General features: G+C 41.2%; 1 protein-coding gene across 1 annotated transcript in view; it reads right to left on the bottom strand.

Moving 5' to 3' along the window:
- DNAH2 (dynein axonemal heavy chain 2) overlaps window positions 1-27,524 on the bottom strand; it is a 6,636,854-nt gene that overhangs the window by 1,515,365 nt on the left and 5,093,965 nt on the right. Inside the window, exon 63 of the mRNA XM_044077324.1 lies at window positions 15,660-15,801. Within this exon, the coding sequence (XP_043933259.1) occupies window positions 15,660-15,801 (142 nt within the window). The remainder of the gene's footprint in view (window positions 1-15,659; window positions 15,802-27,524) is intronic.

The raw sequence follows: 27,524 nt of genomic DNA, 5'->3' as shown, positions 1-27,524 counted from the left end.
CGCAGGAAGGCTGGCCCCATTTGCGGAAAATCCTGTCCACAATCTCTTGTTTGAGGGACCATTCATGGGGCAATAAAATTTCCCTGCTCAGTCTGTCTGCTATGACGTTGGATTTACTCGGGATGTGTGCTGCTAACAGAAAGCGCTGAGATGACACTGCCCACTGCCATACTCTGAGGGCTTCTCGGCAAAGGGGATAAGATTTGGTCCAGCCTTGCTTGTTCAGATACCAGACCACTGACATGTTGTCTGTCTGTATTGCAATTGTCCCTAGAGGAAGAAAGTCCTGAAAGTATTGCAATGCTAGAAGTACTGCTTTCATCTCCAGGACATTGATATGCAAATGTGATTCTTGATCTGTCCATGTGCCTTGGGCAGTCTTTCCCTGAAAAAGCCCCCCCACCCCACCCTATCAGGGAAGCGTCCGTGGTCACAGTGGCAACTGGAGGGGATAGCATGAAGGGACGTCCTATTGTGACATGAAGAGATGTCATCCACCACTGAAGACCCTTCTTGCAAGAATTCGTTATCAGGATTTTGTGATTCATTGGAAGTTCTTAGTAAGACCATTGTGTGAATAGGAGCCATTGAAGAATCCTCATATGCATCCTTGCTAACTGGACTGCCAATATTGCTGCTACCATCAATCCTAGTACTTTCTATACCTCTGCAGCTGGTGCTCTGTTCTTTGATACCAAGGACGTGATGTGTTGGCGAAGAATACAAACCCTTTCTGGTGGAAGACAAAGAGTGGTGGTTGATGTGTCTAATTCTGTGCCTATAAAAACGATATGCTGTGATGGCAACAAGGCAGGCTTTTCGAAGTTGACTGTAATGCCTAGCCGACTGCAGTGTCAGAGTAGCCTCTCTCGCTTGAAGTTGATGCCTGGTGGTGTAGGTAAGGAGCCAATCGTCCAAGTACGGAAACACCTGGAATCCTAGATGCCTCAGGTAAGCCGTGACTACTGCCATGCACTTCGTGAACACTCTGGGGACTGTAGTGAGACCAATGGGCAGAGCTCGGAATTGATAATGATTGGCTCCCAGCCGGAAATGCAGGTGATCCCTGGATGGTCTGTCCATCTTTATGTGGTAGTACGCATCCTTGAGATCGATCGATCACATCCAATTGTCTTTCCCTAAAAAAGGAAGTATGGACTGTAGCGTGACCATTCGGAAATTCTCTTTCCTCACAAATTGGTTGAGTCTGTTGAGATCCAAAATGGGTCTCCAGTCCCCTGTTTTCTTTGGAACCAAAAAGAATCTTGAGTAAGTTCCGAATCCTGTTTGGTCTGCCGGGACTGGCTGGATGACTCTTTTTCTAGCAATTGGCGTACCTCTATTGTTGCTTGTTCCCTGTGACTGGGTGAAACATCCGGGATTTTTTTGATGGAATGGGTCTGGGTGGAGAAAGGTATGAAATACCCTCTGGAAATTATACTTTGTACCCAATCGTCATTTGTTATATCTAGCCAGGCTTCTGGGTACAATGACAAGCGACTCCCGACTGCCTCCAGAGTAGGACAGCCGGGCCTCCCTTCAGGAGCACTGGTAGGACTGACCAGAAAAGTGATCTCTGTCACCCTGGTGTTGCGGACCCCCTCTGCCACGAGGGTGGCGTCTTCCATTGTAACCCCCTCCTCTGCCTCTGGAGGGGGGCTCTCCATGTGTGTCTTGAAAGGCTCCTTGGGCTTTCCAGAACCACATCTTTCCTCCCTCTGACCTTTAGGATAGGGTCGAGTGGGGGTGGAAAAACAGACTCCGACGGCAAACAGAGTCTTTCCTTCTTGTTCGCACCTGGTCAAAGTCTCCTTCACCTTTGGCCCAAACAAGGATGAGCTGTCAAATGGGGTATTCGTAAAGGAAGACTTGAAGGGTTCCCACGAAGGAACAGAGTCACTTCCAGGCATGCCTACGAAGAGCAATTCCTGTACCTGCAGCTCTATTCAAATCATCAGCTGCATAAGATACAAGACGCATGGACGACTTAACTATTGAATTAAGGGTAGCAAGCTGGGTAGCAACTTTGTCGGATACACTTGTAGCTACAGCACCCTGAAGAGCATCTCCCAACTCCTTAAGGAGATCTCTCTGCAGTCTGGTAAAATGGGTCAAGTAGTTCAGTGTTCTGAGTGAGAAAATCACTGAACTAAACATGTGTTTCCCATACCTATCCATGATCCTGGATTCTCTGTTAGGAGGATGGATAGACGAGGAAGTCTCAAACATTTCCTTTTTGATGGCTGCTGCCACCACCATGGCATCAAGAGGGACTCCCCTTGGTTAAAAAGGACTTATCTATGGAGGCAGAAATATACTTATTAGGCCTCCTAGGGACAGGTTCCATAGATTCTGGTGACTCCCACGCCCTATGCGAGACCAGATCCATAAGCTCATCATAGGGTGGAGACACCCAAGATGTGGAAGGCTGAGACCCGAATGCCTTGAGGAGAACCGACTCATCCTCAAGTAGGGCTCTTGGACTGCCAATCACCCCTCTGCCTAAGAATTTCAAGAATCTCTGCAAAGGAGATGTCCTCAGAGGGGGATCTAGGGGACCCTTCTGATTCATCCAAGTCGGTGTCTGATTTTAGAGACTCCTGTGGGGAGTCCAAATGCCTCCTCTTGCATAATCTCTTCCTGGGAACTTCTTCAGGGGGAGCCTCTGGAGAGGTCTCAGAAGAGCAGGGAGCACCCTGTGGGGCTACCTGAGGCTCTGGGTCTCTACACTTGGGATGACGGGAGGAAACAGAAACTGACACAAGCACTTTAGGGGAGGAAGAGGCCAAACCTGGAGATGAGGAAGTCTTAGGAGACAACACTTGCCTCATGGCTTCGAATGCACCATGACTCCGATGAGAAGGAGTCGACAGATCATGAGGAGCCGTGATCCCCTCCTGCACCGAAGCCTTGGGCTCTGAGCCCGAGTTAGGAGCCGAGCTCACCCGAGCCGAAGCCCTGAGAGGAAGAGTCGGCACCGACAAGTCCGTGCGACTATTCTCCCCAGACCCGACCAGAGAGTGTTGGCTCCTAGAGTCCCCGGTCGGCACCGAGGACGTCCGAGCAGATGGAATGATGACAATGGAACAGGTGTTGGCTCCAAGGGATCCACAATCATCAGGTTGGCCTCCTCCGGCTCCGAAAGTCCGGTATGGCTCGGAGGAGGAGAAGATAATTCAGGAGTAATCGTCTTTGGCTCCGACGGTTGGGTCTGAGCCGAAAGCAGTTTAGCTAGGCCCGGTGCCTTTAAGAGCTTCTGAACCAGCCGGTCCATATCCAGATCGGACAGGCTGACCGAAGACCTGGAAGAGTGAATAGATGGTGCAGACTGGAGAAGTGGAGAGGGAGGTTTTTTGGCAACCGGTTGCAAAGCAGTGTCCCGGGTCCGAAAAGAACAGACTGTCGGCTCTGAAGACAGTGGAGCCGAAGTCACAACACTTTCCAACCTTTTCCCTTTTTTTGTCCTGGATTCTGAGGAAGATTTGGACAATTTGCTGGCCCCATCCTGGTCAGACAATGCCTCTGTGAAAGGGTGTTTAATAATATCCCTGTCAACTAACTTCCTCTTCCTTTCTGTAAGCATTCAAGTGAAAAAAAGAGTGGCAGATACTACATGACTCCTGCAGGTGCACCTCACCCAAACAGTACACACACTGCACATGGGCATCCGTAATGGACAGCTTTTGTCCGCAGTCTGGGCACTTCTTGAACCCAGGCTTAGGATGCTTTTCCTTTCTTCAGACATAGCAACTAACTTCCTGAAAAAAAAATCACAAGATCAAAAAACTACACTATTTAACTATATAAAAATAGTTTAACTCAGAAATGAGTAATCTAATAATAATATTCAAACAGCCCAAAAGGAGCAACTCTAATATATCTAAAGGCTATATATAATTCACTACAAACAGCAATGCAAAAAGACAGCACAAAAGCCCAAAAAGGCAACTAGTAACAAGAGTAATCCAAATTTCAAAAAGCCCAAAAAGGGCAACTCTAATCTAACAAGCTGTACAATAAGGCAGGTAAGAAAAGGCCTAAGGTCAACAGGTTGAAGGCAAGCACTAGAGATTTACTGGGAAAAGGGGAAAAACAGAAAAATCTGCTAAACTAGGTAATACTATGTAAATATAATAGTAGAAAGATATAAAAATGCAATGGAAAAACTTGCTGAAAGTTGAAAATTCCCACAATAGTCTCGAGCAACGCTGGAATCCAACAGATCCGTGCCGCTGCAAACTAGATCTGAGGTAATTCCAGCAGTGCATTGTGGGATAAGGGGCTAGGTCTCGAGCTACTGGAAAACTTTGAGCTTGCTAGTCGGCTGTGTCGGAGCCGAGGATCAGCTCCGAACCCATCAGTGAAGAATGAACAGAGAGAATGAACAACTTCACATCTGTAGTTCCAGTCTCTCTTCACAATTTTTCTAACCTTCTCTGATTCATTCTTATAGTTATGTAATATTTTAGAGTCTCTATTTAATCACCTCATTTTTAACAGCAGCTTATCTTCTATGCTCAACTAAAAGCTCTATTAGAGTAGGTCTTCCATTTAGGATTCCCCTATCCCTTTCTCTTTGCCAGTACTCTGATATCAATCCCTGGTAGGGAAGGCACTCTCTAAACTGCAGTCTTCAGCTTAGCCTCATCCCACTCTATTACCTTTCCCTTTTCAGTTATTTTCTCCAAATATCTAGGCCCCTTTTCCTGTTTTCTCCAGTAAATTCCAGCCCCCTCTTGCCTATTTTCTTTAGGCCTATTGGTAGTCATCTGTACTGGCATAATCTCCTATCATCAATCATGTGTTGGCTTAGTTCTCAGCAAATTTCTGCCACTTTTAGAATATAATACTTTTCATGATTATTGTTGTTCCTTTTAAGGATCTGCAGTCAAAATCCTACTCTCTCTACTTCTAGAACTTACAACCATTCCTTGCTTCATCGTCATCCCTTTACAATTTGATTTATAACCTTCTTCTTGTGTTACATATCCCACTCGCTTCCATACAAATTCCACTTCCAGCTCTATCATAGACTGGATCCTTACCAATTCCCCCCACCAATACCACAATCCCACCACCTTATCTGACTCCCTCAGTGATCATCTCCCTACCACCATCTTAAGACACTACTCCCATATTCCTAAAGCCCACCTTATCAAAGACTGTCGAAAACTATCGACTTTCAATTCATCCCAATTTAACTCCATTCTCCACAACATAGATTGGTCCATCCTAAAACACCTCCCCTAAACGATGCTGTAAACACTTTCAATAGCATCTTTATTAATACTCTAATCTCCTTAGCTCCCTCTAGGAAGATCAGATTAAAATCAAACCATGCTCCCTGGCTCTCCCCAAAGAGACTAGGTCCCTTATGAAACAAAGAGATCATGCTTGGAAAACTTGGACTAAAACTAAACAACCACCTTTTCTTCAAAAATACAGGCAACTAATGACAAAAAGTTATACTATAGCTCTGCTCAGCTTAACAACAAATCCAATCCTCGAAAATTTTGGTCAACTCTCAACAACATCCTCTATCCTGGAAACCCCTCTAATCCCTCCCCATACCCTAACTCTTCCTCTCAGGAAACAGCTACCCTCCTGAATAAACACTTTATCTCTTCCATCCAAAATCTGGTAACGTCTAAGCCAAACTCTACTTCGACACCCACCTGTCCAAGTCCCACTGACACAACTTTGTTTTCTTTTGAGCCATTTCCCATTACTTACATCAAATCTCTACTACTCAAGCTAAAACCTTGCTGTCCTTCCACTGACAATCTATCTCCTACATTCCTCAGACTTGCTGCTGACTCAATTGCCTATCATGTATCTATACTAATTAATCAATCTATTCTGGAATCAACTGTCCCCACCCTTTGGAAATCTTTCTTCACTATCCCTCTTCATAAGGGTGGAAACTCCACTGACCCCTCAAACCACTGACCCATTGCCATTCTGTCCCCCCTCTCCAAGATATCAGAAAAATGTATTCACTCACAGCTTCTCAATCACCTCCTCACACACCACTTACTTACCCCTACCCAACATAGATTTTGTCCTCACCACAGCACCACCACTGCCCTCCTCTCCTTCACTCATATCATTGCAGAGGCCCTACACAGCAATAAACTAATTTCTTCTCTCTTCCTAGATCTCTCCAAAGCCTTTGATACTGTCTCTCATCCTCTAATACTATCCAAACTCGCAAATCTTCACCTATCCCCCTCCGCACTTGCCTGGTTTAATAGTTACCTATCTGGCATGGGAACAATCTGTCAAATGGCTCTCATCCTCCTCACCTTTCCTTCCCATCTCCACTGGTGTTCCCCAAGGCTCCATCTTGGGACCCCTTTTGTTTAACATCTTCACCAATGATCTTTACAGCTCATGCAAAGAATCCTCCCTTATTCAGTATGCCGACGACTCCACACTTATATCCATCTCAAATAACATTCCTGAACTACACTCCCTGACCCAACAGGCCCTACTATCCACTGAACAATGTCTCTCTCACAACCTATTGATCCTAAATCCCAAAAAGACCAAACTCCTACTTTTCCTTCCCCGTTCTCTTTCTCATCACAAAACCTCCTTTTTATTACATCTTCTAACAATACAAACATCCAACCTGACACCCATACAAAACTCCTAGGGGTCATTATCGATGATGAACTCAAGTTCAACCTACACATACTCCAATGTATAAAAGAAACAAACCAGAAACTAGGTCTGCTATATCAGAACAAAACATTCCTAACCCCTGAATCAAGACTTACCCTGGGCCAGGCATTCCTCCTCCCCTCCCTCTTATACGTCGCCCCAGTTCTTACCAATATCCAGGCCTCCACTCTAAACAAACTGTAACAGACTTACCATAAAATAGCCAGATTCATTACTAACTCCCCATACAACTCACACCACTGTATTTCTTTAAACTCTCTTCAATGGCTTGAACTTCCCCAGTTTCTGATATCTTATCAATTTCATATGCTACAGTCTACTCTTTATAAACCCTCCTTCTGTCTATCTCTATCTTCCTTAGTCTCAATTTACATCCCATCCCGGACCCTCCATACTTCTAACCAACAATTACTTGATATCTACCACCCAAAAAAGTCAGTAGGGAAACTACTCTACAAACACTCCCTTGCCCATGCTTGGAACAAACTTCCCCTTGACTTACGTTCAATCTCCCACACCTCACACTTTAAAAAGGAACTAAAAGCTTATTTTTTAAATTCCAGAACCTGCCCTTGCCATGACCCTACCTAGTCTTCCTTCCCTTTATGTACCCTCAAAAGGACCATACTTAGTACCTCATTACACCTCTCTCTCCAATGTGTCTACTATGCATTTGCACAATTTTATACAAACAAAAAATGTTTATTGTTGACTTATTGAACTATATCAATGTAAAATTGTTACTTAGCTTCTTTTTAATGCAACTTTATGCATGTAACCCAACATATGTGAATCGTTTTGCTATAACTGCTATTATATCAATATTGTTTAAAATTGTACTTGTTTTAAAATGTATTCCTTTAGCTTTTCTCTTGGGCCACAAGCCCAGTTGGACAAACCCGTTTAACAAATGTCAATAAATAAATGAATAAAATATACATATATAAGCCTTAATGTGTAGCTCAAAAATGTCTGTATAAAAAATTCTATGGGAAGGATCAACTTATCCTACTTAGCTGTCATATTCCTCCCCTTCCAAATAAATAATTCCACAGAACTTCTCTTTTGGTTAATAAAAATGTGCATGGCCTGTATATAAACTAAGTGACTACAAACATTTTCACTGCTTCTATCTTGCTATCCACATCCATAAACAAAAGCTTCCAGTTTCTCCGTTTTTGTATCATTTATTTAGTTTCTTCCCACATATCCTTAGCAGCCATGACAGAATCTTTTTTATCAATATCCACACACTAAAAATACGTCCTCTTATCATGTCCCCTAAACATGGATATTGCTGACCCAGTTTGTGTGTAAGTACATAATTTACTACTACAGCCTTTGTTTTACCTTCATTATTTTTATATCCTAAAAAGACTTGAAACTGTCTCAAAACACAGAAATGTCATTTTCTGGATTTATCATGTACAAAATAATATTATCTGCAAATAAATCCAACTGTCTTACTCTCTTATTTTCTTTGCCAATAGCTGTAAATATAAAGCAAATAAAGGGGAAAGAGAACACCATTATTCCTGCCTCTGTTTCTTTATATATCCTCTTAATTACCCCTATTATTGTATCAGGGAATGCAAATACTTCCATTGTTTTACTCATAAAATCCCAGCTTAATCGATTGCGTTCTTTCTCTGCATGAAGACACACCAACAATAATAATGGGAATTTCTCACATTATGCTTCCTCTGAATCACCACTGCTCTATTAATTTTGCCAAATGTTTACATCTCCTCTGTAAAACCACACAGATCCATATCTATCAATTTTGGCAACGCATTTACCATTCTCTTAGCTAGTATAAACATTTTATAGTCATGGTCCAAAATTAAAATGGATCTATATTTGAAGCTGGGTCTCATGCTTCTTTACCCACTTTGGGTAAAACACCCACCACAGCTTTCTTCCAATATGTTGCTGCTTCGCCTCTTTTAAAAATGCTATTAAACAAAATCTTCCACATCTTTATCACTTTCTTTCCTCCTAACTTCCAAACTTCCACAGAAATATCATCTGTTCCCAGAAATATTCATATACACTGATCATACATCATTGTTTTTATTTCTTTTTCTCCTATGTCAGCTGTTAGTTATCTTCCTCTAACCTTGGATATTGCATAAATATTTCTATTTGTTCTTTTTTCTTGGTTTCCACATTCCTCTGCTTTATACAAATTTTCATAAAATTTATGAACTCTCTCTAATACGGCTATATGATCTCTGGTCATTTATCTTATTATAGGCTGCCTAAGTTTGGCAACAATCTTTTCTATGTTCTGCTAAGTTACTGTAATAAATGTTTTGGTGCTCTGCTGTTATCAAATCTACTTGCATAAGAGAAAACTTTCAAAACTCGAGCATATTATTTATTTATTTATTTATTTTATTTTACATTTGTTGACCGGGATGGTCCGACTGGATACATGTCCATTTTCAGCGGAGGCCCGGGGAGAAAAGCTCCGCAGAGAAAGATGCAATACAATAAAATATAGGTAAAATAAGCTTACAAATTACTAAGTTGTTTAAGATACTAGTTACAAATTATTAAACATTCATAGTTAGGCTGCTATTAGCCTTAGTACAGAAAAATTGCAACTCTGAGTATGCAAATGCATCTCAAGACATTATAGTAACTATGTACAGAGTCAGAACATTACCTTACGGGAGTTCAGAGGGATGATAAAGAAGCTACTTGTTATTATAGAACAAGATAGGATTAATGTTCAGATAGTATAGGAATTTGAAGTAACCCAATTTTTCAATTAATGTAGGATGTGCTGTATTAACAGGAGCCTAGTCCGGTTTACACATGGACATAGCCAGTGTGTCTTAAGGAATTGGGTGAGATGTTTTTTAAATTGAGATAGTGAATTAGTGAGTCTTAGGTTATTAGGTAGAGAGTTCCAAGTCTTGCCTACAGAATTGGCATAGAGAGCATAGTGCCTTTTAGGTAAGGCTCAAATTCTAAACCTACCACCCTAGAACACATAAAAGGAAAAAAACTAAGGGTAATGCTGCTCAATGCCAGAAGTCTCAACCTCAAGATACACGCACTCGAGGCCCTTCTCAGTATGGAGAACATCGATGTCTGTGCTGTGACTGAAACCTGGTTCAAGGCTCCCGAGAGCACCCCGGCACTATCAGGTTTTACCTCATATCATGCGTTCCGGCCCCAAAATCCGGACAACACCAAGAAAGGAGGGGGAGTGTCTATATTCATCAAGGACACCCACACCTCAAGGTTGGTGGCAACGCACGATGCATCGGACACCATCCAGGTGCAACTAACCATAGGCAAGACTGCTCTGCAATTTGTAGTATGTTACAGGCCACCCTCTCAATCTCAGGAACCTCACATAGCTTTCCTGAAAACACTGGAGGGGATAAATGTATCTCCAAACACCATCATACTAGGTGACTTCAACTACCCGAATATAGACTGGGATCACTACTCAAGCCCCAACACTCTAGCCCAAAAGTTCCTAGAGTTCATAAACTCAAATGCCATGGAACAACTAGTCACCATCCCCACAAGAGGAGAAAACATACTAGATCTCATCATCACGAACATGGGGTCACAATTTTCAACACCGGAAGTATACCCCTCACTTGTGAGATCAGACCATAAACTAATCTCACTGGAAGTCCACATCCCGCCCCCACCTGAGATAAAAAAAACCACAGTGAAGAACGTCTCAAAAGCCGACTTCACACTTCTAAAGACTGGTGTGGTCTCTTTTAAGGCCCCCGAGCCTGCGGAAACCATTACTCAAGCCGCTGAATCACTTACAAATGCCTTCTACTAGCACCTACAGGACTGCATGGATCAGGCAATCCCAAACAAAACAAAGACTCTTTGTACCAAAGGCAAGCGTCCAGTCTGGTGGACCCCAGCCATAAACAAGCTCTACAACAAAAGGAGGAAGCTACTACAAGATAGAGCAAAATCCTTAAAAGGGAAAACACCTTTGATCATTATAAGTAAAAAACTAAAATCTCATAAAATCATCCAAGGCAAATTTTGAGAGAAAAGTCGCTAAGGACTCAAAAGACAATCATAAGGCCTTCTTTAGCTATGTTAGAAACCTGGGAGGAAACTCCCAGATATGCTCAGAATTAGTTCAAAATGATGTAAAAATTACTGAACCTACAGACATTGCCAACATACTGGCTGACAGGTTCAGTGCAAACTCCCCCCCCTCCCCCCAAAAGGTGAGATATCTATACCAGAGGATTGTAGCCCCCCAAACATCTCCAACGCTCAGGTGAGAACTGCTCTCTCCAAGGCAAAAAACACAGCATCCATGGGACCAGATGGTGTCCCCGGTTGTGTGCTCCACGAACTCAATGAGGAATTAAACCCACAGTTAGGGCAGCTGTTTAATCTTAGCCTCACCTCAGGATACGTGCCTAAGGAGTGGCGACGCAACTGTGGTCCCACTTCACAAAGGCGGTGCCTCCACCAACCCTGGAAATTACCGTCCCATCAGCTTGACAAGCCTGATCTGCAAAGCTATGGAGAGGATCATAATGGAACTCATAAATAAAGACATAGGGGACTTGCAGACTTTGGATCCGACCCAGTTTGGCTTTGTCAAAGGCAGATCATGCCTTTTAAACTTGGTTGACTTTTTCGAAACAGTCACTAAGGCCATTGATGAGGGAAAGGCAGTCCACACAGCCTACCTCGACCTGGCAAAGGCTTTCGACACAATACCCCACTCAGGTATCATTGAAAAACTCATCAGCTTAAATGTAAACCCATACGTCACAAGATGGGTTGCAAACTGGCTAAGTGACAGAACCCACAGGGTCAGAGTTGCTGGCGCCATGTCAGATTCAAAGCCTGTCACAAGTGGTGTCCCACAGGGCTCAGTCCTGGGCCCACTCCTGTTCGGCATCTACTTTTCAGAAGTACAAGCAAACACAGGAGGATTATGGCTGACAAAATTTGCAGATGACTGCAAACTGGGCGCCATAGTTGAGAACACCTCTGACACAGATATCCTTCAGAAGGGTCTTATAGAAACGGATAACTGGTGCCAGAGCCATGGCCTAAAGTTAAACGCCAAAAAATGCATAGTCATACCCTTCGAAAAACAAGGTTACCCCTAGCTACCATATAGGCGGCAACCCACTAAGCACAGAAGAGGTTATCAGGGATCTGGGGACCCAGATTGACAGTAACCTTTCATTTGACACTCACATTGCCAAAGTAGTTAGGAAGACCTTCTACATTGCCCACCTGATCATGAAGGGATTCACATCTAGATCAAGGGAAGTCATCGTCCCCCTCTACTCATCACTCCTCAGACCAATGATTGAGTACAATGCCCCATTCGGAATGTATCTGACACGACACCTGCAGCAACTGGAAAGGCCCCAAAAGTTCCTCACCAAAAGGATAAAGGGTCTCAAAAGTATGTCCTATGCTGCCCGACTGAAGGAACTCCAGCTCTATTCAGTCGCTTACCGTCTGCTCAGAGGTGACCTGTGCCTGACATACAAGGCCATGTCCAACCCAGAATTGATGAACATGCTTCACCTCAAAAAATCTAGATCCCTCAGAACGACAAGGGCGGGAGACTTAAACCTTGACACGGTTATTAATAGGACGTGCTGGAGGGACAGATTCATCACCCAGAGACTCCCTATGCTGTGGAACAAAATCCCGGTACATGTGAGGCAGAGCACCTCGCTGGCTTTGTTCAAGAGAAATCTTGACCAATGGATGGGAGATCGCAGATATACCCCAGGGATTATCTCAGTGTCACTGCTTGACAGAGGCACAGCAAAATAATGGGCATAGTATCCTCCAAACTAAAGGGGTGGCGAAAGCCACAAAACTCTGGGCTAGGCTTATAAATGCCCTTGGGCAGATAGCCTAGTATGAACCTATGCAAATAAAGCCAACTGTCTTACTCTCTTATTTTCTTTGCCAATAGCTGTAAATATAAAGCAAATAAAGGGGAAAGAGAACACCATCATTCCTGCCTCTGCTTCTTTATATATACTCTTAATTACCCCTATTATTGTATCAGGGAATGCAAATACTTCCATTGTTTTACTCATAAAATCCCAGCTTAATCGATTGCGTTCTTTCTCTGCATGAAGACACACCAACAATAATAATGGGAATTTCTCACATTATGCTTCCTCTGAATCACCACTGCTCTATTAATTTTGCCAAATGTTTACATCTCCTCTGTAAAACCACACAGATCCATATCTATCAATTTTGGCAACGCATTTACCATTCTCTTAGCTAGTATAAACATTTTATAGTCATGGTCCAAAATTAAAATGGATCTATATTTGAAGCTGGGTCTCATGCTTCTTTACCCACTTTGGGTAAAACACCCACCACAGCTTTCTTCCAATATGTTGCTGCTTCACCTCTTTTAAAAATGCTATTAAACAAAATCTTCCACATCTTTATCGCTTTCTTTCCTCCTAACTACCAAACTTCCACAGAAATATCATCTGTTCCCAGAAATATTCATATACACTGATCATACATCATTGTTTTTATTTCTTTTTCTCCTATGTCAGCTGTTAGTTATCTTCCTCTAACCTTGGATATTGCATAAATATTTCTACTTGTTCTTTTTTCTTGGTTTCCGCATTCCTCTGCTTTATACAAATTTTCATAAAATTTATGAACTCTCTCTAATACGGCTATATGATCTCTGGTTATTTATCTTATTATAGGCTGCCTAAGTTTGGCAACAATCTTTTCTATGTTCTGCTAAGTTACTGTAATAAATGTTTTGGTGCTCTGCTGTTATCAAATCTACTTGCATAAGAGAAAACTTTCAAAACTCGAGCATATTATCCAAATACTCCCTTGTTTTCCCTTTAGCACTTTACAGTTGCTCCTCTCTTGTTCTGGGAGATTTCCCCTTATTCTGCAATATTTTAACCTATGTCAGCCCCTCTAAATAGTTCCTATTACTTTTTAACCATATATCTTTTTCTTTTATTTCTACTCTACTTTTAAATTCCATTTCATTTGATTCCACTCAGCAGTTATCCCTTCTAAGAAATGTCTATCTTCCCTGATAACTCTTGAAAAATTTCCACTATCCATTCCTTAAAATCCTCTTTTTAACAGGTATGTAGGAGAGAGCCAGTGTCTCATTTTTACTTCATTACCCTGTATTTTAATCTTAGTTTTTATCAGTGAATGATATGAAATATATATTGGATGAGTGTCTAAGGTTTCAATTAAATGCACATGCTTTTGTGAAATATAACTTCTCTCCAGTCTACTCCAGTTATTGTACCCTGGGGAATAATAAGTAAATTCTGACTGACTTCCTACTACTGAATTCACATCTTCCATACCAATTATTTTCATTTTTTTCCTGAAATCTACCCACTTTTCTTACTTTTTCCCTACAAGGTTCCCTTGATACAATCTTACTATTGCAAATCAAATTCCAGTCCCACCTATAAATAAAATGCTCAGCTGAAAGTACACTATTTCTCTCAAAATGTTCTTACAGCAGTTTTTGGTGGAACACAAATACATTCCAGCAATAATAGAAAAATAGCTTTATCTCTTTCAAATGACTCGCTATTTTTCCAACTGTATGCGATACTTTTTTTTTTTTTTTTTTGGGGAAAAAAAAACTGCCTTGCAAGATAATGTTCCCAGTCCCCACCTTCACAGGACCCCCCACCCAGTGGTTCTACTAGCTGCATCCAATGAATTCATGCTTTCTGCAGAGGTATGAGCCAGGCTTCCCTAGGCTAAGGAAGAGCTCTATAACCCACTTGTTCCTCCCAGGAAATACTATGTGGTCATCCATTTCTTTAGTGTCATGTGGTAGGGACTGGACTAGTTCTGAATTCACTGGAGTAGGCTAGCCTTTCCTCTCCCCAAGGGCTCACTATTGCTGTCTAATTGGGGAAAGCAAGTGCATATGTGCCTAGACACAACTTCTGTTTCGCCGGACTTAGCAGGGAGATCCCTGCCTGAAGCGCTACAAGCCAACATAATCCTGCGTTCAGGTGATACACCCACCCATCACCAGCTTATCACCAATCCTGCAGCCGAAGAAGCCTATCTCCCATAGCCAGCCTAAGGCACAGGCCATACAGGCGGCCGCCTAGGGTGCCACTCTAGCAGGGGTGCTTTTCCAGTAATCTGGATGGTGTAGGTATGCCAGGATGGGGGCACCAAGTGGTGTGGATGGGCACTGTGGAGCCCTTTTGCCTAAGGCACCAGTTGACCAAAGGCCAGTCTTGCTATCTCCCACCACCCAGGACGAACAAGCTGGTTCTGGCCACTCACCCTCCTCTGCCCAGTCCCTCAGACACCTGTGCCCTTAAATGAACATGGGCCAACTGGGCTGTGTTCAGGACTTCATCTCTCTATGCCATGGATCTAAAAAGTCTTGCCTCAAATTGATGATTCCCTTAATATAGCCAAGCCTTTCCTGTTCTTTTATCCTGAAGGATGTACATATCACATTTCAGTAACCTTTTAACATACTGCCTCTAGAACAGCTACTGCACCACCTTGAAAGCCCTGAGGGAAAATATTAATCTTTTTTTTTATATCCTTGCAGATTTAGGGCTTTCAAACACTGTGTAGAGTGCTCAGAAGAAAGTCTTATCAACTGTCTGTACAAGCAAAAGATGTGTTTATGTACACAGAGGTTAGTAATGTGCAGGGATGCATCTGATAAGAGCAGCAGCTTGTACCGCTGGTGGAACCAGACTAACAATGATAAAATCAGTATTAAACTACAGCTGGATGCTGCACTACACCATTACATCCTGTACTACAAATATTTTTGTTGTTCTCTGGAATGGAATAAGTACACATATACATACATATACTTTATTAGACTTACCTCTGTAAATCACATGCAAGCAAATAGGTGTGCATAACAAACAATTACAGAAGGATTAATGAATGGAATGCTATTGGGCAATCACTCTTCTTACCCAGCTGTCTCTTGGCTTCAGCCCAAGTTGGTTCATTTCCTCGCAGGATCATAACAGCCTGCATAACTGTTTCAACGAGCACAGGAGGGCGGCCATAGGATTTAATTTCTGTCATATCCTTCTTGTTTAAAGACTCTAAAGCCTAAATGGAATACAAAAATTTTAAAGAATGCTTACAGAAAAACATCTGCCTTTTGCATGCATGTACATTTGTAGTTGTGCACAGCAGATGGATTTAAATCTAATATTAGTCATGGCAAAAACCTAGACCAAAGGTTTTCAGAATAATATAAGAGATGAGTAAAATCATACACAAACAAAGCAAGCAATTATTCAGTTTAGGCTCTTAAATAAGGATTTCTAATTTGGCTAAGAACAGTTTCATGGAAAACTGCGGGACAAAGTGTTGCAGATGTGCTGAATTGGTGACGGTAAAATTAGCAAAAGTGTGTTGCCCAAACTGCTAACTCCCACAGATGGCACAAGGGTACTAGCTATTTTGCTAAGCAAAGTTTAAACTAGTTAGTGTGACTAGCCCTTTTTTGTACATTCTCTCTTTCTCTGCTCATCTAGCCATCACATCCAGTTGCTCAGCTGGCCCGCTTGCCCCCCACAGGTAACAGCCCAACAGTCCATTCATTCCCTGGAAAAAAAAAAGGACCAGATGTACCAACATCAGTGCCATCGTCCATGAGGGGGAGAAATGCTATTTTTATTCTATTAATGGCCCTAATACACTCACCTTGGTGCCTTTCTTCAGGCGCCATTAGTGTTACCACTCAAGATTGCATGCATGTCACCAAACATAACAGTGCTCGACTTAAGCTGTGCCTTATTTTGCAGAAGTCAGGGCACAGAGTATCAGCAATTCATATGCATTCTTGCAGGTGTCACTAATGCATGGAGTTAAAACTGCCCTCCCCTTCTCTCCCCAAGTATGATCTAGCTAGCATCAGCCACTCACTCCCATCATCTTTGCTCCAGATCTACCAGCATCCAATCCATTACCCAGACATGGCTGCTGTGGGTTGTAGAGGCTTTATCCCTCTATGTCAGACAGTGGATGGTATGACTAACTATTTCATACTAGAAAGTGTAATGGAACATGCAGGCTTGTTACTATTAAGAAGTTTGTTCACAACTATGCTGTGAGAGGCACTGAAATGACAAGTGACACAAGTGACAGAGTGTGACTTAGGGAGTGAGACTAAGTGACGCCGGCCAGCTGTCCTGACTGAAAAGGATAATGCGAGTATCACTGATTTCTAGCTGCAGCTGGATGTAAGTGCTTTAGTCAACACAAGATGATGAGTGTCTTGAATCCAAGCATGATATCCAAGAAACATGCTTGAGGATTTCTGTGCAACATTTTTATCAGGGTCTTTTTTTACCTCTGTCTACCACAACTTTGAAGCAAGATCATCTTTTGTTGCTTTAGTCTATACTCGCCTTCCCTTCTTTTTGTTGTTGTTTGTATATATTGCACTTACTGAACCTTCTTTCTTACACCTATGACTGTTTTCCTAATCCACAGGCAGTTTTTAAAACAATGCACATTTTACTTGAAAAAATATAACATATAACAGCAGTGGTACAGTATGCACCTACTTAGCCACATTTTAAGGAAATGAGGTATTTTTTACTAGACTCCACAGTTAAATGACCAATTTCCTCAATCTATAGCATTCTATGGCTAACCATTAGTCTGTGTTTAAAATGATACAAGTGATCCACTAAGCTATTGTCATCCCTCAGTTTTACACTGTTCCATCTTTCTCACTAACTGAGCTACATAAAGTACAGACTATTTTTGTGTAATATCAGATCTTTGCTGCAGAGATTTAGTGTGTACATAATAGGGATTATTCAGAAACATATCACAATGCACAATCATGTTATAAACAAGATTGCTCAGTATATTATGCAACAGAGATTCAAATACTGCTACAGGTCTGTGGTGGTGTGAAGGCTCTGGCAAACTGCAACAGCAGTCTTCCTGGATCCTCCTACATGCAAAATGCTGCAGTCCAAAGGTGTCCTGCAGCTGTACAGCATTTTATTTATTTATTTTTATTTTACATTTGTTGACTGGGAGTGTCCAGCTGAGCTATTGTCCTTTTCCAGTGGAGGCCCAGGGAGAAAAGCTCCAAAGATATACAATGCAATAAAAATGGCAACACAGATACATTTCAATAAAAACAGCAACAGAGAATTTTGGTAGTTAAAATACATAAGCTACATATACATACATGTATATTATTGACAGATAAAACAGTACTACAAACAAAAAGGAAAATGTTAAAAAAGTAGAATAAGTTGTATGTTTTGGTTTAAAAACAGAGTTGAGTAAATATAAGGTTTTGTATGCAGAGTAGCAGAAACTTAAAAGGTTACATAAGAATTTCAGGGAGCAGAATATAGAAGAAGCTTTGGAGGTTGCATAGGAAGCATAGAATGAAGTAGCTAATGCTAAGTTTTAGTAAGTTAGTTTGACTGTACTATAAAAGGTAGGTAATAATCAGGGAGGGTGAGTACAATGGCAGGTCCAGTGTTTTTTTAAAGTGGTCTTTGGTTGCTAGCTTAAATTGTTTGGGGTGATTCAGAGATTTTATTTCTAGTGGGAGCTTGTTCCATGCAATAGAGGGATGGTAGCTATATAAGTTGCACCCTGTGTTGGATTTGGGGTTATGGATTTTTAGTCGGTCTTGGGTTGAGCTTCGGAGAAGTCTGGCAGGGGAGTAGTGAGAGATGACAGAAGATAGACTTGGGCAGAAATCAGACTGATAATAGGATGGAGTGTATGATTTGGAGTTGAGATTGTAGGAACAGGTGAGGTAGTTCGGGCCAGTTCAGGTATTTTAGGGAGAGACAGTGATGAGATTTATATGTTTGTTGAGCTGGAAATCCAGCTATTTTGTAGTAGGTTGATTTTAATTTGGTAAGGAGGGAGGAGTTCAGATTTGTGAGTATTTGGGAACAATAGGTTAAGCATGGTAGAAGGTAGGCATGGGTAAGATAAATCTTAGCTTCAGTAGTTAGGAATGTGTTGTCCTGTACAGTAGTCCTAGCTTTTGATGTTTTTTTTGATACAACTGTTAAAGTGAATATCGAATTTTAGTTGGTCATCAATGGTAATGCCAAGGGAGTTTTGTGCTAGTTTCAACTTCTATAGGAGTATTGTTTAGGGACCTTATGGAGAAGGAAAGTTTAATGTGATTTGCAGATTTAGGTAGAAAGAGTAGGAATTTTGTTTTCTTAGGGCTGAGGATGAGCTGATTATTAGTGAGCCATGGCTCTAATGAGCTTGAAAGATGTCTGGGTATTCGGTAGGAGTTCTAATGTGGGATTAGCAATAGTTACGACTGTAGAGTCATCTGCGTATTGGACAGTGTTAGATTGAAGACAAGAGGAGTGGAGTGAGTTGGTGATGATATTAAAGAGTAGAGGTCCTAGATTGGAACCTTGGGGAACACCAGTTCTTACTGAGAGAGGAGTAGATAGTGCTGAGTCTCATTGTACTGACTGCAGCCTATCAGACAGATAGCTAGAGAACCATGCAACTGTATCAGGGAAGAAGTTTAGGTCTACAAATTTACTAAGTAGCAGAGCGCGTGAGACAGTGTCAAAAGCCTTAGAAAGGTCAAGGAATAGACAGGATATGAATTTGTGATCATCTTTAGCCAGGGCTAAGGTGTTGAGAAATGATTGCAGAGCTATGGCTGTACTATGCTTGGGATGGAAGCCATGCTGTGTTGGAGTGAGAAGTTTTTCTTGTAAGAGATAATGCATAACCTATTTGTGTATACATATCTCAAGGATTTTGGAGAGAGGGAAGAGTATAGCGATAGGTCTGAAATCAGATATTTATGTGGAGTTTCTTCCTTTATGAATAGGAAGAGTATAAAACTGTTTCCAGATAGAAGGAACTTTAGAATCAGAGATGGAGAGATTGATTAGTATAGATACAGGAATAGCAAGGGAGTGTCTAGCAATCTGGAGAAAGTAAGAAGGAATATTGTCTGCTGATACAGAGCATGGTTTGAGCTTTGAGAGTAGAGTTCTGATATAGTCAGTGGAGACAGGTTTGAGAGAGAAGGTGTTTACTGAGATAGTGGTTGAGGGGTGTATAGGGAGCTTTGAAGTGTTGTTAGAGAGGTTGGGGTTAAATAGTTTGGAAATGGATTCGATAAAGTAGGTGTTGAAGGTATTGGCAGTTTCGTCAGGTGACTTGTCAGGACATGGGTTTGATGAAGTTGGGTTACCTTTCTGTAGTATTTGGTTTACAGCATTCCAGAATGTTTTTGGATCAGATTTTAATGTTTTGGGGGGATTATAATAAAAGTCTCTTTTGTCTTTGTTGATAATTTTTTTTGTCTGATTTCTAAGTTCTTTATACTTTAGGAGGTCAGCTGGAAGTTATGCTTGTACCCATGTTTTCCATGCCCTATCTCTGGATTTCATAATGGTATGGGTGGTTTTAGTTAGCCAGAGTGAAATGTTTGCCTTTAATCAAACTTTTCTCAGTGGGGCTGGAGAATTTAAAATATTTAGGAAAGTTGAGTTGAAGGAATTTACTGCTTCACTGAGTGGGTGCTGAGTAAGGAAATTCCAGTTAGTTCTAGACAGGAGGGTTTTAAAAGTGACTGGGTTAAAGGTTGAAAGTTTGCTGCAGGTGATAAGCCGCTGTTGTTTGGGGAGGTGGGTGATGTATAGTAGCACTTTTATAAATGAGTGGTCGCTCAGGGCATAAGGTAGTGTGTTTCAGGGTTATGGTATTTGCTGGGGTTAGAAACAAGTATCCAATCTAACAAGGAGCTTGAAGAATGAGAGTTATTTGCATGGGTAGGTTTGGAGATTAGTTGTGTAAATCCATGGAGATTTACGTGTTGTGGAGGGTTTGGATTATTAAGGTTATGCCAATTAATGTTTACGTCCCCAAGAAGGATAGTTTCATTAGGGAAATTTAGGGAGAAATATTACAGCATATTTTCCATTAAGGGGATGTTGTCCCCTGGTAGAATGTATATGACTATACTGTGATGGTAGTAAAGGCATTGGGTTTGAGGTTTGCAATCAGTATTTCAGCAGGTGTAAAGGAGGGAATTGGTTCTTTAGGAAGGGAGAGAGTGAGATAGAGTAAACTATAGCAACACCTCCACCTTTTTCCTTTAAGTGATCTTGGTGAAGTATATTATAACCTGGAGGAAGAATGTCTTTATCTTGGTTTTGAGGTTTAAGCCAAGTTTCTGTGACAGAGCTAATGTCTGGGGTATGAAGAGATACCCAATTATGAAACTGGCTTAGTTTGTTGAGCATACTTTGAGTATTGATAGAATAGAAGGAGATTTTCTTTTTGCTATGGATGGTTGATTAGAATTGGGGTGATATTGTGCGGGGTGTTAGGAATATTGGTAGGACCAGTGTTTGGGTGTATATCACCTGACAAGAGCAGAGTCCTTGGGAAATCATAAGCTTTCATTTTTTGTAAGTAGTTGTGAAAGTATTTTGTTTTACACTTAGATGTACTATGGTTGAAAGGAGGAGTTTTTATTTTACGGAGCAGTATATTAATTGGGAGGGTAGATGCAGAGATGAGTATGGGTTGCTGACGGTAAGAAAAATAGCTTTGGTGAGGGTAGGTGGGGGCTTTATGTATAGGGGTTAAGAGTGTGTGTGGTGATGTTATGCTGTGTAGGAGGAGCAGTGCAGCTAGGAGTATGACAGGAATGATGAAGTCTGGCATGTTTGAAGAGGAGGAGAGGGCTTTAATAGGATGAATTGGTTGAGAGTTTAGGGAGACAGTTTGTAGTGGGTGTTAGCTTATGTAACAGGAAGGGGAGGAGTTTGATGGTTGGGAGGGACCTATGGTTAGGTATAAAGGAAATGATATGGGGGTGGGTGGGAAGGGAGTGAATGGAGTGGGGCTACACCTTGGACAATGTACAAAAAAAAAAACAATCAGCCAGTACAATCCAGTGTCTGGGGAAGATTAACAGCCAGATTTAAGGGCAATTAGACAAGCTAGATTCTAAAGAAAAAAAGGTCTTTTCTTTTCTGTTTTTGTTTTTCTTTAAAAAAAAGGGCGCTGCAGTTTATGACTGAAATAGTTCATCAGAAAGATTCAAATACAAACTTTATTGCACTGACACTGGAGCCAAGCAAAAGGAATGTACACCATTTTTTAAGGTGCACATCCAAATGCTGTCTAGAGCAGACGTAGGGCTGCTATCACCATAGCACATATGTGCTGTGAAGCTGTGTGTGCATCTGTCTCTGTGAGTGAGGGCGCGTGCTTGTGTGTGTGTGTGTGTGTGTGTGTGTGTGTGTGTGTGTGTGTGTGTGTGTGTGTGAGAGAGAGAGAGAGAGGGCATGTATGCATTTGTGTGTGTGTGTGTGTGTGTTATGGGTATGTAGAGATATGAGTGAGACTGCCTTGGTGTGTGCATGTTTTGTGCATGCATGTGTAAACAAGTATCTGTTTGATCTGTAAGACAAAGCCCTCTGCAATGAGTTAACTCTTGGGATTTCCTCTTTTGCAAACCTCAGCTTGGATATTTTTTTTTCTCATGCTGGGTTATGCACAGTTCTTGCTGGTATATGAATTGACATCACACACCCAGTTAAAAGTGTGTGCTCAACTCTTGTGTCACTCTACAAGCTCTGTATCAAACTCCTTCACTAGATGAGTACCAGCTGCAAGACAAGTAAATACATACATAAATAAAAATAAAAATAAAAACAACACACAAGGCTTTATAAACAAACGTAATGCACTTTCCATAGTGACAAATGCTTAATGACCCTCTTTGTCCATCTTGACTGTTGGGTTATCCTCCCTAGTGGTGGATCTAATCTGGCAACTTTTTCGAGACAGAACCTTCTTCAGAGCATATTCTCCTTCCCATTACCATGATGCAGTGCATCCCTACCATACCAAAGACAGAGTCTGCCCCATCAGATACCAATGGTCTGAGGAGGCCTGGGAAAGATTTTGGGTTTAGGTTTATACAGGAAGGAGGGTGACAGCTTGGTTGAGGGATGGTGGGGGGTTGTGGAGTAGGATGGAGAGGGATGGTAAGACTTTTATCATTATGGTATGTACATAACTTGGCATCCTATATTATCCTATCCAGCTATCTCGCAACTGTTGCAACAGAATCCCAACCTACTTACTTCCTGGATGGCATCATTACACGATACCCCTGATGATGGCAGAAGCAAAGAAAGCTCTGGATCTCAATATAAACAAGCTTAAAGTTTGATAAAGGTGTGCACTGTTGACTAATATGCTGCAACACAGATGTCATCTACAGAAGAATTCTTGAAGTAGGCCATGAAAATAGACATGAATGAAATAAAATGCACTTTGGGTCTCGAGTCTAGTGGTTTATTATGCACAATGCAGATAAAGGCAATGCTGTCTGAAAGCCATCTAGATAGTGTCACTCTGCAGACTTAACTTCCTTGTCATGCTGGCTGAAATCCCTGTCAGTTTACTCTGTATCTTATAGGCTACTGAGAGGTGAGTTGTGCCTGGCCTATAGGGCAATCTCCAACCCTGCCCTAATGGAAATGCTGCACATCCGCAAGTCAAATGGCACAAGAGTCACTCGCTCTAGGGATCTCAACCTAGCCTGTTACATTAATAGAACATGCTGGAGATACAGATACATCTCACACATACTGCTGCTTCTGTGGAACAAACTTCTTGTTCATGTAAAACAGAGCTCCTCACTGACCCTATTCAGATGCAACCTAGGTAACTGGATGGAAGACTACAAATTCACCCCTGGTTGGCACCCATGTCCATCATGAACAGGGGTAGCCTGTGTTGATCACAGACTCGCTCTGTTCATAAATTTGTTCTGTGAACTACCCTAAAATAACAAATGAGGATACTTGTGATTACCATGGCTAGGCTTGCAAAGGTTGTAGAGCTGCTAGTCTAGTAACCTCCTATGAACCTATGCTGGAGAAAAAGGGCACATAGTTGGTTATAATTTTGAAATGCTTTTGTCCTGAGTAGGTACAGCCATCCAAAGCATGTAACATATATTCTCCTTTGTTAGAATGATTTGTGAAGAATGCAGATAGATGTTTGGTTTAATGCTGTCTCTGAGGTTACTTTAGAAATAATGGCAGGGTTAAAGTCTAACAGAGACTCTGTCTTTATGGAAAACCAGATATGGTGTCATGGTAGATACGGCTATATAAGAACTATAAATAGCTTTTATTAGTCAAAGGAGGAGTTACTTATCTTTCTTCTCACAGAATAGAGAGAGCTGTAGGATTGTTTCTGGTGTGGATGGCAGCAAATGAGATCTAATGGACAGGAGGGAAGTAATGAATCATGGGAGAGGGAAGGAGCATTATTGCTGGAAAAACTTCAGTGCGATAAAAGTTGCTAGCACAGATCCTCCTCAAGCGTTAATAAAAAAAACAGTCAAGATGGATGGAACAGACCATATAGAATATATTGCTACTTGCCTGATAAGAACTCTGTCAACCACCATTAGATGTAGGGCCATTAAAACAGATGGGGAACAGTGGGAGAGTGAAAAGTACTCTGCAGAAAGCGCTCTGACAGATTACGCAATGCTGTGAGTATGACATCTGACCATAGGAGTCCACTGCAGAGAGTTAAGTGTTAGGAAGAATCCAAAGCAATGGAGAACAGAGTTATAAAGAAGGTCAGATGGAGGGAGCTAATACGGCTGAATCCTATAGTGGTGAATTGTTAAAGGAAGCCCAGGTCCTGAAGGCATAGTCCAAGCAATAATGCTTAGTAAAGGTACGAATCAATAACCAAGTGGCTGCGGCACAAATGTCTGCAATGGAAACATTCCATCAGAAGCTAACACTTCTCTGCTGCAATGACATCTAGCAGCCCCATTTTCCAGTGAGTGACTTGCCACATAGGTGCACAGCACAATGCAGTACGCAATCCACTTAGAAAGGGTTTGCTTGGTCATGTTCCCTGAAACAAAAAAGATGAAATGAAAAGCTATGCAGCTACTATAATGACAGCTCTGCACTGGCAGTTTCAACTCCATCAACAGGCAGAACTACGATTGGCAGGTACTTAGCTTGGGCAATAAAACTTTCCCAAGCTACAGAAGCCGTATCCCATTACTCATAATCCAAAATGCCTAAGGACCCATTCTGAAGGTCTAGGATGTGTCAGATGGGTGAGGAAGCAGCCAAGTATAAAGAAAGGTTGGCACCAAGAAGGCAGTACGTAATGGATCTCTAAACAGGGAGCAAATGAGTGAGATCAGTGACGGAGGTGAAACTGCCAACACAGCTCTATTGTTATGGTAAGTATTAAGATTGAGAATCTCATGGTAGGAGTTTCAGCTCTGTGTCTTGTAGTACAGAATCCCAAGCAAAACTGCCAGTTGACAGCAGCTCTAAAGGCCACCCTGGGCCTGAAGGCAATACTCAGTGCCTAGCAAAGCTACCCAATGATGACCATGGAGCAACTGTGCAAATGTCATCTGCCAATCCATTTCTGAAAAATACTTCAGAAGTAGTCATACAGGAAGTGGTTAAGTGCAGTTGTAGCTTGAGGCAGAGATCTGCTAGACTTGTGGTACAAAGAAGAGGTAAATTGAGAAAGCCAGGAAAAGGTGCAACTTTGGAAGCCTTCTAGTCTAATATTTTGGAAGTAAGGGACACAAACAGCTGAAGATCTTTCCTTCTCTGTTTAGCTCTACCCAAATAAAACCTGTTTTTCATTGAAAGCCATATAGTGCAGCAGGTAGTCATCCCATTAGAGTAAGTGAGGAAGAAAACTGGAACCCTCCACACCAGTTAATATTACAATGCATTGCTTTTTTTTGTCATGAAAAAATGGTTGGCTCATAAGTTAACTCTGTCCTTATGAAATGTGAAATACAGTGGATAAGTGCACAAGGCTTGCAACTCTCAAATCCTTCCTGTCAAAGTAATAGCCAATAAGAAAAATAGTTTTCCAAGTAAGGAATTTAAGTCAAAAGAAGAAACTGGTACAGATGGAGTCGAGGTCAGCTTTTAAATAACAAAGCAGAGATCCCATGACTTTGCAAGATGGCTGCACACTGATCAACAGCTTAACCTCAGCTCTTCCAGTGTGATAAAACAATCTGAAAGACAGGGCCCATGAACTTTGTCACTTTTAGTAAATTAATTTACTGGCTATTAAATACACTCCGTGGGTACCAGCAAAGAAAAACTGAGACAGCCTGAAAGAAAATCATCTAAAAAGGAGAAGAGAAAACACTGGCTGGGAAGAATCTTGCAGTTGTTCAGCAAAAAGCAATTGAAGTTCCAGCTTTGGTACAAGAAATGGCTTCCAGTAACCTTAGAAGAAAAAAATAAGTCAAATGTGCTGAGAGATAATTCAAATAAATGAAACACTGAATAATTATACCAAATGAAATAGCAAAATGCTGGAAAAAAATGGAAGAAGCTTTAAGAGAAATTCAGACAAGCTGATAAAACTGCAAAAATCAAAGACTGAAACGAAGAAAAGGCTGGTTGAATATGAGAGTGTTCAAGAAGAGATGCTTCAAAAAATTGTAGAATTAGGGGACAGGGCACATAGGGTAATGCGAGATCTTCTGCTGTAAAAGAGAAACTAGAAGGAATAGACTGAAGGCACAAATAAGTAACTGGCCTGGTATTTCACAACAGGAACTGTTAATCAAAAGGGCACAACATGTGTATGCTCCAAATCTGGCCATGGGAAAGTGGCCAAGACCTGTAATAGTAAAGATGCACACCTACCAGCAGAAAGAGTTGATCCTGACAAAACTGGGGAAAAAAGGGCAAAGTATTAAAAGCTGCAGCGAGTAGAGTGTTTGTAGAATATGGTTATTCACTGTACACAAGGTAGAAGAGAAACAAATGTATTCCAGCAATCTGAGAATGGTGAGAGATTAAAGCTGCTGTATCCAGCTGTCTTCAGAATATGTTTTTTCTGGAGGATCGAGGTCATTTTTGATGCAGAACAGGCTAATACAGAAATACAAAAGTTTGTCCAACAAAAAGTGAGCCATCAAACAGAAGGAGACTCTGCTTCTCATTCTTTTGATAATAAAGCACACTGAGACACTTTGCCAGTGAAACCTTTTCCACTGTTTGAAAAGAAAATGCTCGAGAAACAGAGAATAGCAAAGGATTTGACTATAAGAATCAGGAGTATGTTGGAAGTGACCAAGAATCTGTAGTTGGGAGATGGAGATAAACAGAAAGAAAACCAGCAACATGGAAATTAGTGAATAAATATAAGACTGCAAAGCAACAGTCACATTTGTTAAATACAGCTGTATAAGAATAAGTGGAAAGAGTGGACATTTGCTGATTTTGTTAAACTTGTGGGGAAATGAAATGCATTTGCCTCATTTCAAGTCATTAATGTTTGGAAGGACACTGAGGGGAGGAAAGGAAGAAGGAATAAGGTAAATTTAAGTAAAACAACTACTATTCTTAAAAGTGCTTTTAAAAACAAATTCATGATACAAATTGCATGTTTTACAGTAAACAATTGTTAGCTGTTCTTGTATGTGATAAAGATACTAAAAACAGATGCTGTTTTTCTTTCTTTCTTCTCTTTAGTATTAAGATATGTAGGCATTACAATGCAAAAAAAGAAAAAAGGCTAGACAAAAGCATCTCTAAGTTAACAGGCTGTAATCCTGGACTGTCAAGGTATGGAATGGGGAGAAAATATATACACATCATAGTATGTGTACAGCTGATAGTTTTTCTTATACTTTTGCATAGGTGAATGTCTGAATTAAGACCACTGGCTTAATCTTATAAAAAATTTTAAATGGAAGCAAGTAAATAAGAGAACAAAGAATACAATAAAAACTTTTCCTT

Source organism: Protopterus annectens, chromosome 7.part0, assembly GCF_019279795.1.
Source record: "Protopterus annectens isolate FY-2018-M chromosome 7.part0, PAN1.0, whole genome shotgun sequence".
Lineage (NCBI taxonomy): Eukaryota > Metazoa > Chordata > Ceratodontiformes > Protopteridae > Protopterus > Protopterus annectens.
The sequence above is the reverse complement of the archived record's forward strand: the minus strand, read 5'-3'. Positions and strand labels throughout refer to the sequence as shown.